Source organism: Canis aureus, chromosome 8, assembly GCF_053574225.1.
Source record: "Canis aureus isolate CA01 chromosome 8, VMU_Caureus_v.1.0, whole genome shotgun sequence".
Taxonomy (NCBI): Eukaryota; Metazoa; Chordata; class Mammalia; order Carnivora; family Canidae; genus Canis; species Canis aureus.
In genome coordinates, this window is record NC_135618.1 from 33,647,103 (window position 1) to 33,659,253 (window position 12,151).

At 41.8% G+C, this 12,151-nt stretch overlaps 1 protein-coding gene across 4 annotated transcripts in view; it reads right to left on the reverse strand.

Annotated features, from left to right (window-relative positions):
• Positions 1-271: 271 nt before the first annotated feature.
• Positions 272-12,151, reverse strand: part of VAV3 (vav guanine nucleotide exchange factor 3) — a 352,499-nt gene continuing 340,619 nt past the window's right edge. For 2 of the 4 annotated variants that reach the window (XM_077905667.1, XM_077905670.1), the window contains exons 26-27: positions 2,885-3,036; positions 272-2,279 (exon numbers count right to left, since the gene is read on the reverse strand). In XM_077905667.1, the coding sequence (XP_077761793.1) occupies positions 2,238-2,279; positions 2,885-3,036 (194 nt within the window). In that variant the 3' untranslated portion in view covers positions 272-2,237. The remainder of the gene's footprint in view (positions 2,280-2,884; positions 3,037-12,151) is intronic. The other 2 variants (XM_077905668.1, XM_077905669.1) reach the window with 2 other exon arrangements.

The following is a 12,151-nucleotide window of genomic DNA, read 5'->3' on the forward strand; positions in this document are numbered from 1 at the left end:
TGCATTATGGAGATAATACAGGGCTCTACCTTCTAGAGTGGTTTTAACTTAGTCCACAGGAAGCTTTTAGAACAGTGTGAGATGCACAGTAAACCTGTCAGTGGATATTATCGGCAACCACTGAGCATATCTTACAGGTCACCGTCCATAACTGAGGCAGCAATCCTGAGCTAAATCTAACTAAATCAGGGCTTCTGTTCCCATGTTTATTATGAGGTTGGTATATGTTAAATTATGGAAGTGTTCATAGAAAGACTCAACTCTCAAGAAATCAATTTAATGCAAGTAGTAACTATTTTATTGTATTGACATATTTACAAAATATTACAAAGTGAAATACACTCTAAATCACCGTATTACACAACGGCTGCATACAGGCAAGACAAAGCATATGGAAAAAAACATTTACTTCTGTCTTTGGTATTAGAAATCTACACAAATCCGCATTTAAAATTTCCAATACAAAGTATTAAACATAGACAAAGATGTAATCGGTAAGGTCATGAAAAGGGGCTCTAATGTCCTCTGCTAGGGAATCCCCAGGTCCATGAAATGCAACAAGAAGACCAAACACCATTTGTAAGGGAGGGGCTCTATTGGCTAAAATAACAATAAAAGAAACAATACAAGCTACAGTATTGTACACAGGAGTGTTCCGATTTGTGGGACGCGACTTTCTCCGTAATGACACTTGGCTGGCGGTAACAGACACAACATTCCCGAGACACAGAACTGCAGATAAGACTTCATAGGAAAGAATCCACTCCAAGAGTACACCTCGAGGGTACAACTTCACTGTACAGAACATTTTATAAAATTCATTTTTGTGATCATTTACACATATACAAAAACTTAACTGGTTTTAGCAAACAATAATTTTTCTAAAACACAATCACAGTTTACATAATTCTGAGGTAAAGGTCCTGAATCTATCTTTTGAGAAGTCCTAGCTCACGAGGGTCCCCGGAGAGGCAGGTGTCTACTGACCATCCAACTGTGGCCTGACAGTGGGTTGGGGAGACGGCAGGCACACCGCCTCACTTCAGAGATGATCTCAAATTTCAGAATCGAATGTTCCTAGTTTGGCTCTATTAAGTTAATGCTCCTAATGTTTTTGTTTTGTCATCTTCAAACATGAAACACTCTCTGAATCGTGTCAGAACAAGACTTCTGCTCTGGAGAAAATATTTCATCAGGAAAGGGCCAAGTTAGTGTCTTAACTTGACTGTCTTGACTGAGGACTCTGTATATATCCCAGGAAAAACATACTTAAAAAACTTCTCATATGAGAAGTGAAAGCTTGGTCAAATAAATGCACCCCACACCTATCTTCCTACCAGTTAGCAAGCACCCCAAAAGCGCCTACAGATGGCCTCCTGTCCCAGAAATGCATAAAGGACCCAGCCGTGCTTCCTTTACAAGATCCTCAGCCGAGTTATCTGTGCTACTGTAAATAGTCCAGGAAAATGTGAGATTCGGCAAATATGCAGCAGGGCTTTTTGGGGGTGGGGGCGGGAAGGCCTCTATGTTTAGAGATGTCGCTTCTAGAAGATGACTATCCATCGTAGCCCTTGATCTGCTTCTGTGAAAATGTCAGGTACCCAGGTTCCCTGAATGACCCAGGACACACCCAGCGCAGATTCCTTCACGAAGTACACATGTCCACAAGGCCTCTACGAAATCAGGAAGGCTGTGAAAATTTAATATGAAGACACTCGCTTTTATGTACTTTTTTTTTTTATAAAGAAGTCTGCAAATATAATCAGAACATCAAATGAATAATTAAAACCCCTCTGGGATAGATCCCTAATGAAGCAAACCTGAGCATTTGTCTCTTCTAGTTTATTGTGAGTAGCATCTACGGGCAGGCGCGTCTGCCAGCCAGTGAGTCACCCTGTGAGGCCACTGAGGACAAGCAGTGCTGGACCCTTCCCAGAAGCCGCCCACATGGCCAAACTCAAATTTTTCCTCATGCTGGGAAGAGCAAAATTAAATTTCTGCTTCTTTGTACCATCGAACATTCTGGCAAATGGCACGTGAGAAGAAAGGAAATCCGGGTTCAGCATTTAGCAAGGCAGGCTCCACAGGGTGCGGCCTCGCGCAGCATTGGCAGGACTGTCAGGTCGAGGCGCTTTCGGGGCGCCGGGCCACCTGCAGGCAAGCCGCCCGCTGCCCACGAGCCTGCAGACACCCACCGAGGCCGGGGGGCGCAGGTGCCTCGAGGGTTGGGGCGCCGGTCACTCGTCCTCCTCCACATACGTGGACGGAAACCAGCCCACCTGGAAGAGAAGAGCAGCCAGCCTAGCAACACACCTGGCCCCGCATCCCAAAGGGCCCCACGCCCCGAGCGCCTGGTTCTCTAGCAGCGGGCACGCTGCGGCCGCGGGGCGAGGCGCGAGGGCGACCCGGGCACCTGCCACGGCCACGGGACCCAGCGGAGCCTCCCCCCTCCTCTAACCTCGCGCACAGCCGCTGCTCAGGAAGCTACCGGGGCGCTACCCCGAACGCCCGCCTCTGCCACGGACCGGACACAGGGGGGCGGCCAATCCCCCCACCTGCGGCCGCTGCGCCCACGGATGCCCCAGGACACGGGGGTGAGGCCCGATCCTCCCACCTGCGGTGCTGCGCCCAGGACGCCCTGCAGTCGCCGCAGGTGCACTGAGGCCTCGGGAGCACAGAATGGGAAGGGCCCGCCGTCCTCTAACTGGCCCAGGTGAACTTCACTTATGCCCCGATCCGATTCTTCAACCTCCTTTTCTCAAGTGCCTGTTTTCAGCGAGGACGGCCGCTCCAGGGCCGGCTCCGTGGGGCGCAGGCTGGTCCCCAGGCCCACGGTGGGTGCCAGTGACTGCCCAGTCCCCCCGCCCCTCGGGTGCCGACTCACCCTGCCATTGACCTCTCCCCTCCACCAGCCGTTCGCACTCATCTTCGTGTAAATCTTCACCACGTCTCCCTTGAGCAAGGACAATTCTCGCATGTCTCTGGCACAGAAGTCATACCGAGCGATGGCGATGCCCAGCACTTTCGGACTTAGCACTGTGAAGGAAGGATGGGGGGTCAGAACTGCTCCTCCTTTAGCAACCATCAGCGCCTAATCTGATGAATGTTCTAGATGCTATCAAAACGCACAGCCATGATATTTCACTACAGACTAGTGATAATGGCAGAGGAGCTTGAAAGCAGCACAACTGCTGTTTCAATTCAATCGGGTATGGTCAGGTTCACTGCATAACATTTAAAGAGCCATTGTTCTGTTTCATTCTTCACAAGCACCTCAAAACAGGGACTAGTTTTCGTTAAAAAAAAAAAAAAGGAAAAAAGAAAAAAAAATTAGTATCTAAGTTACTATCCAAGGAGATAGAAGCTAAAATACCTAGCATTAATTTCCTATTGATATCTCCTCAATACTCCAATTCTAACAAGAACCTCTAAGGTAAGAGCTTTACATTTTGTACCTCATAATTTCTTCAACTAAGACTCAAAACAACCAAATGCTTTGCTCTGAAATTCTGCTATGGAATCCATGTCACTACTTCTAGTTAAATGGCTCTTCCTCCCCCCCAAAAAGGTTTTTTTTTTTTTAGTTAAAACTATTTGGGGACCAACTCAGTTGTTGTTTTACATAGAATTTCACTATGTGAAGCAGCTTAAATCAAGTTTCACTGGAAGGACACAAACACCATCAATTTGTTCTCTTTCTTTCAAATAAATACTGCAGGTATAGAAAACTCTGCTGAAGGAATGTACTCAAGAACAAGACGTCAGGGTGTTCGTTTTCTATATTCAAATTTGTTTAATGGGAAGAGAAGAGCTAAATTATTCCCCGTCCTAACTCGCCTGCCCCGAAAGAAAAAGTCTGTTCAAGCTGTACGTTTGTTCTTCTCTAGTGTTTTGTAACACATTTCATCCTAACTTCTCCACCTGTTGCTCCTTGGGGTTATAAAGTGTTTTCAATTATATGTGCAGTGATTCTGAGAATCACTCACCTGGGAATGGTGGGACTTTATAAACCTTAAATGGTAGCGGAACGTTAAGTTTAAGAAAAAGCATCAGACGGGAACTGCCATACATCTGTACTTGTGACAGTTCCCAGTGCCCAGGCGCCGTGGCTACGGCCGGCGTGACCCTGGAGGAGCCTGCCCACTTGGAGACACGGATCTCTAGCCTATTACTCAGGGCTCTGCAATGACAGAAATTTTTTTAGTCTCCAGGAGTCTATCGTAAGATAAGTGGATAGCAATGCTGTAGATTTCACAAGTGTAAAGGGAGTAAAAATAGGTCATTTTCTTTTACTGCTCGGACACAAACCACTTTAATAGTTTTCTTACTGAGAACCAACCCATTACTGGGGCGCTACTCTTAGCGTTGGTGCACATAAACACACTCCCGTGATGGAGAAACCAATCATCCACGTAACTGTGCGACCTTGCACAGGTCTCTTAACCCTTGAGGCCACACTTTTCTCACCTATAAAATGAAAGGTCTCTGCAGCTGACGCCTAAGGTCCTTCTAGTACTAAAGGTTATGATTTCACTGAGACTTACACGTTAATTTTTAAAAATCTGTAAGAAAACAAACTTGACCTAGCCATAACGTACTCCCCCTACATGTCACATAAACAGCCATTAAATTCTCAGGCTAATGACAGAAATAAAGAGCCAAATGCCTGTACATAAACTGATGGGCACAGTCATTCTGCCGAACAACGCGAACTTTACTCTCTGGAGACAGAGTTGGGGTTTGGGTTCTGTTTATTATCTCAATGGTACTATATGAACATTGACTTTCCTTAACTAAAATTTCTGATCCTCAGGAAAACTAATGGTCCTAATAAGTGGTTCATCCCCTACTTTCATACTTTCAGCCCTCAACCTTTCCAACCTTTCCCCAACAGATAAAATAAAAAATGTCTGACAGAAACACAGAACATGAGCACACACACAAAACCAGAGGAGTGAAATGACATGACAAACAATGGCTTTATGACAGAGAAGAGGAAACTACATAGTGGAAATGTGACTCTAGGGACTATTTGTGAGAAGATGCATCTATACGAGAAGCCATACATAAAAGTCAAAATATTTTATTTGCAAACAGAAGCAAGTTGAAAAGACATATAAAAGCAGTAAAGCAGTACCTGACCAGAAAGGAGTGGAAGAAGGGGGAACAAAGCTGTAGTCTGGAGGAGTTACAAAAGAAAACCCACAGAACAAAGAAGGGGCTTAGAGAAAGAAAGAAAAAGAGAGAAGCAAAAGAGCATTTAGGTAATGGCAAAAAATTATCTCAACACATCTATTTTGTTGTCTATAATCACAAGAAAACGGTCACATCAAAGTTGGAATATCAAGCTTGGCTTTCACCCACTTTTCTCCTATCACCATTTCTAAATATAGGACAAGCCAGAGTTTTACATTTTTATTGATGTAAGGTCTGAAATTTAGAGCCGTCTATCCCTCTCCAGGTGAACACAGCATACCCACTCCACGGTGCCATCTCTGAACCCCTTCCATCTGAGGATGGCCTTCTTTTCATGTGACGCACAATTCCCACTTTGTTACACCAGTGGAAAGGGGGAGCCTGTAAATTCTTAATGGAAAATATGCTTCACATCAAAACTGGTATTAAGAAGTAAGAGCCTAGAGAGTAGAGTTAACAAAAGCCCATAGGAAAGTCACTCACACATTTGTTAGGCACCACCCCCAACCAAGCATGCACATGCAAGCTTATTTCCACAAAGAAAATGTAAATCATTCCAAGTCTTAGCATATCTGGAAAAGTAAGTACATCCTCCAATTTTGAGAATGTATGGGAAAGTTCTATGCAAAAACTCGACCCTAAGAAATGTTTTACTTTTAAATAATAAAAGTGAACGGTTCTCAAGTGGTTCTGAAGTGTTAAATACCATGCTCCATGTTTTATATTCAGTATTTAATCATCACAACAATTCAAAGATGAGGCCACTAATACCGTTTCCCCTTGGTATCTTAGAACAGTCTAGATTTAAACATAAGGTAGCAGGATTTCTGGGTCTAGGCTCTTAACTGCTGCATTGCTGTGTCTACCACTCTGCTTCGGATGCCTTCCTAGGCAATTATCAAACTCTACCTGTAAATACCATAGTGCCACTGTAAAGGAAAAGAAAGTCATGGTTATAAAATTTCTCCTGATCTTTATTCTTCCCTTCATCCCTATAATAGGTTATTTGCCCCAAAGGCATACATTTCTGTCTTTCGCAGCTATTTAAGTTCTTGCCACTGGCATAGAAGCAAGGGTATTGTGAGGTAGCTGGCACAGGCATTTGCTTCTCTTTTTGGTTCTTTATTCTATCCTGCTGTGTAGAATGAGAAAGCTACTATTGGGTCCATGAGAAGAAAGGTCTCCTGCTTAAGGATGATAGCTCACAAGCTTGAGAGAAGCTGGCTTACCACAGACTTAATGGAAGAGATGACCTGACCTGCCCCACAACCAAGGACTGACCGCTTCTGGGTTTTTAGATGAAGAGAAATAAAGGTCTATCCTGTTTAAGCCAATGGTTTTTGGATTTCTGTTACTTGGACCTGGACCTAGTCTAAACTGCAACAAAAAATTTCTGTACAAGGATGATGTGAAAGTGAAAGTGAAAGTGGGCTAAACAAGCTGGAATGAGTCCATGTAATCTTGCAATATATTCTATCTCTTTCAGGCCACTGATCGATTTGAGAGCCACAGAATTCTCCTGAAGGTAATACTCTTGTCAGGAAGGGATTCTGGGATACCCATGAACAGCAGTAACTCATGAAGGGGATACACAAGCACCATGCAAGTAGATTTGGACAGTAGACTGGCCATGTGATTTGGGAGGTGATTCAGATGCTCTTGGAACCATGGGCTATGCTATGAATCCCTCATAAATGCATTGATGCATTCGTGATGCTTTCCTCAGGAATGGCCTTACATATTTACTTTTAATCTACCCTGAAGCATATCCTTGTTGATGATCAAGTTTCTTTCAAATCCATTGCATCTTCCAGATTACATTTTTTTAACTTTGAAATTCAGTGGTAGATGCCATTACAACTAATTTTACAATCTGCTCAATTCATTTATTGCCATTCAACATAACTGGTTTGTTTAAATTTCCTTGAGACCATGTTATACCCACTATTAGAGACAGGAGGGGATGCCATCTCTAATTTAATGAGGAAAAATGGCTCATACCTAACCGTATTATTGGCAGAATGTCTGGTGACAAGATTCCTACCCCATGTTCATGAGAACCTAAATTAGAATCCCCCAGTCTACACATTACTTCTGTCAAGTACTAGAATTTTCTCCTTAAACTGCTTTTTAAGTGTCCATCCTTGGTTATCTCTCTGGTACTATTTTATCCATAAAGCAATAAAAGAAGACGGTATTTCTTCAAAATTTCTAATGAAGGTAATTTAAACCAGCAGTCTGAAATATAACGAGATAAGTTAGCTCTAGAAGGAAGAAATAAGAAATCAATGAAGACACAATTAAATACAATTGAAATAATCTCAACTGGTAGATATTAGATCAGATAGCCTGTCTCTAATTTTAAAATATCTAACATTCCTGAAGTAATATGGATAATGCCTCACTATGCATAGTGAACCCGAATCTGTTTCAGATGCACAATGTGGGTGTGCTACTCTCTCTTATCTAACGCTAAAAGCTTTAGAAGCACTGGCATTCCTGTCAAGTAGCTACAATTAGAATCTTCTTCAATCTTATCTAAAATATTATCATCTTAGCTGAATGGTCGCTATTCCCCCATGGTTAGGCCTTGGCTCCTCTGCTGGCTTCCCTCGAGACTAATTTTGTTTTTCCCCCAATGAATGGAAAGATTCTAGGATATGTCCTGGGTCCTCACCTGGATTTCAGTCCGTGGTTGCAGATGTTTTATAGGACACTGCCATGAAGGACAACCATTATCCCTGATGCAAGCTGCCTCAAACCATCATCTTCCTCCCAGTAATCTAGCTCAACTTTCCACATTTTTGTCTTCTCAAGGACTTTTGTGTCCTTGGCAAACTAACCTTGCAAAAATCAGTATGCTTTTTGGTTCTTCCTATTCATTCTCTTCGTCCTCTGAAATATGAAGTTACTCCTTCCCTGAATTCTCAGTTCCACATCCCCACCCGGGTACTTACGCCATTTCTAAACTAAGACAACTGCCTCCTAATTGGTATTCTTGCTTTGAACTTTCTTTCCATTCTATTCTAAAAACTGCCTCCCAGCTACTCACAATAAACAGAGATTTCGTCATTCCTTCTCCCAGGTTATGAAATCCAAACTCTTGCCCTGAGTTCCGTGGCAATTCATCGTCTGGCTATTTCCTGCCTTTCTAACCAAATCTTCCATCATTTTGTCACATTGATTCTTTTCAGCCAGATCAGCTGGTGGGAATACCTGCCAAGGCCCTCAGCTTCGGTTCCAACTCAAAACTTCTGCTCCCTCTGGAATGCTGTTCCTCCACCTTGCCCCTCTGCTAACCTTAACCTTCTTGTCTCCAAAGCTCCCTGACCACCGAGCCAGACAACACTTGTCCCCCGCTTTCCTTGTTCTTTCTAGCCACCTGTAGGTACTTAGATCAGGGCACCCACTGGCTCTGCTGTTTAATTACTGCGTGTGCTCTTGTGTTGTAGCTCCAATTTATTGTTGATTCTGGAGAGCAGGGGCTAACCCTTAGACTGCTGCTGCACCCCCACAGGATCAGGCCCAGTGCTAAGCTACTGAAGCTACCAAATGGACAAGTATCTCAGCAGGGTATTTAATTTTGCAAGCTCCCTATGTCTCCTCCTCCTATGCATTTAGCTCATCTTCTGCACACTTAAGATTTCTGACAAAAGCCAGCGCAACACAAAGAATGTGAAGTATGTTCAAGGTTTTATTTCCCAGGATCCCTGAGAACCATAATCTATCAATGATATTCCTAAAATAACTGTAATTTTTTCCGAGATGCCGAACAGCTATTAGGTACCATGTGTCTCCCGGCATTAAGCATACTGTATGCCTGAAGAATCTTCTTAGGGGTAAAAGGTTAATCAGTTTCTCCTGCTACCCGGTGCATTGCTCTCAGCCAAATATTTTAAGGATTGGTAGGGACGCTTTCTAGTTTTCCACGCATTGCTGCATGACTTATTGTTGCTGTTCTTCCTTTATATTAATTTTTACTGCCTTTGGGTCCTTCATTCTCATAAACTGGCAAAATAGCATCTGAATGCCTGGCATTTATGGAGAAAAGAGTATAAAACAACATGTTTCCCTTGGAAAGTATGGATTTAAATCTAGATATAAATGATGTCAGAATAAGGTATTTAATAAAGGAAATTTTGCATAGTGGCTTAACCTGCAAAATATATTTACATCCTTACTGAGAACATATCCACCTACTTCTAGAGGCAGGTGCAAATACATGTTTTCTTCATCAAAATCCTACTATACCAAGATGCTGCTAATGTAAGAATTATTGGTAAGTGCTTGTCCTGGAACGGAATTAGAAATAGCCTAGTAACAGTGGCATTCAAATGAGAATGTCTGAGGTGAATGATTATCTCCCATTCCTTTCACTTCCTGGGCTAAAATTCACTTTGTCCCCTAATATTGTAGACTGTCTGTTAGTATATTCCATCATTTTGGGAAGCTTCTTGATAGAAAGAACTCTTTTATTCATATCTGTGTCCTCTGAGAATGGTAAGTCTATGTTAAGGCCCTTATTGCTGAAGTAATTATTTGCAAACTGCATGCTTTCATTAAGGGCCTAACTTTTCTCCTTCCTCAAACACTTTGAGCTCCTTACTAGCACAGATGGAGGAGAACCTTACTCAGAGAGACCAACACGTTCACTTAGGTGGTCTCTGCCTATGTTCACATGATACTTGGCACTCAACTGGGCTACCACTGTTGGGATATTAGGAAGTGAATGGTTCGTAGTTTAGTGACTTAATACTTCTCAGTAGGAACTATTAAGAAGTATTATTTATCAACTTTTCCAAGTTAAACAAACAAAACCTAAAGTACAGACATTCTCTAACTGAAACAGAAGTTACCTGTTAATAAATTTGGAGCAGAAGCTATCAGTGTAGCCATAATTCACTAGTGAACAGTATTCATTTCTGAGATTTAACTGAGAAAACTGCCACAGAACACAGAAGTATATCAATTAAGAAGAACACAGTGTTTACAGTAGAATAAAAAGGTAAAAAGGTGCTTGTGAATTGGTATTTAATGCCAATACTTTTGCTATCAAGGTTAACTAACTATCACTTTAAAGTTTTAGCTCTGCCTTGATTAGGCTATTCGATTTTTGTGAGCAAGTAAAAATCTACTCAATTTTCAATAATATTTGAAACTTATACATGGTAGAGAGCAAGCTCAATCAATACTCTTCCTTAAGGTACTGGTTATCAAATCACAAGGTATTTTTGAGCTGCCATTACATGTATAACTGAACATGACCCTAAGTATTTGCTAATTTTTCTCTGAGACAGACATTACCTGACACTCTGCTTTAAGTTATAACAACTACGTGTGTTCACACTCACTTATGTACCATAAGGTTGTTAGTAAAGATATCAGGCAATTGAGCCAATGGTACTACATTAATACGGTGTTCCCTGTGAGTTCGCTGCCCAGCAGTGGCCTCGAAGAGGAGAATGATGTTCCTATGTGGGACACTTTGATGAGCAATCCAGTAGATTCTTTTTACCAAGACTTTCTACAGATGGCCTAGCAGCAGAGAACATGCTGAGAATTTAATGAATGTTTAATTTAAATTTGTAATCCTTAACCTCATTTTATTTTAGAACTTAGCCATGTCTTAGGCATAATGTCAGAAATTTCTTCCTCCATTTCCCGCAAATGTTTAGTGTTTAGTGTATATTTTATATATTGTCACCAAAAAAGCTAAATAATTTAGATTGGTTTCATTTCATTGAATGCTGACATCTGGTAAATGGACCAATCTCCTTTAACCTGAAATTCAAAGTTGTAACAAGGAAAATTTATATCTAGAATTACTGGAAAAAACAAACAGCTACTTTGTATTCAACACTGCACAGTATAAGCAATATAAAGCCATTGACAAGAAAAAAAATGAGTGTAAGGCCTTTCCTATTGTTATGGAAAATTAGATCATTTGACATTTCTAGGAATTTCAGATTATTCAGACATCTATTTCATCAAGACATGAACTTAATTCTAAATCCTCACTCTTTAAAAATAATTGACAGATATTTATTAAGTAACTGCTTATGTGCCAAGTATTGTGCTAAGGGAATATTACAGATATAACAAGACAGAGCATTTGACATCAAAAGATCAGTGAAAAGACAGACATATACAGAAGTGATATAGAATGAAATTATTCATTTTGGATTGAGAACGCTATGACTAGACTTTAGGCCCCATCTGAGCCCCTCAAAAAATCTCCAATTTTCTACTTGCTCCGGTCAAAAGCCTTAGCCATTCTTGAATCTTCCCTTGCTATTCTGTTTCACATCTGATGTGAATATCCTGTTGGATCACTTTCAAAATACATTGCCTCTATGGCTACATGTTGTTCCAAGCTGTTATCACCTCTTAGCTGGGGCGCTGCATGAGCCTCCTCACTGGTCTTCCTGTTTCTACCTTGTCCTCTACTTCTCCCTGGTCTTTTTTCAACAAAGAAGCCAGAATAATCCTATTGATATATACATAAATCATGTCTTTTCTTTGCTTAAACCCATCAGTGGCTTCTCATTTTTTTCCAGAGTAAAGGCTGAAATCCTAAAAGGCACCACATGGTCTGGCCTCTCTTACTTCTCCTTCTGCTCTGGCCACATTGCATGGGTCAGAATATGCTCTACAGATTGACAGGGTGCTTAACTAAGCAAGTCTGTAATATCAGAAATGCCCTGTTACAGACTGAATGTTTGTGTTGCCCCAATCCCCAAATTCATATGTTGAAACCTAATGTCTACTGTGATGGTATCAGGAAGTGGGGCTTTTGGGCAGTGCTTAGGTCATGAGGCTAGAGCTCTCCTGAATGAGATTCATGTTCTTAGGAAAGAGGTCCCACCAAGTTCCCTCACCCCTTCCACCACATGACACGTGGTACCTTTTCTGAAATAGAAAAGCAGGCTCTCGGCAGATACTGAATCTGCTGACG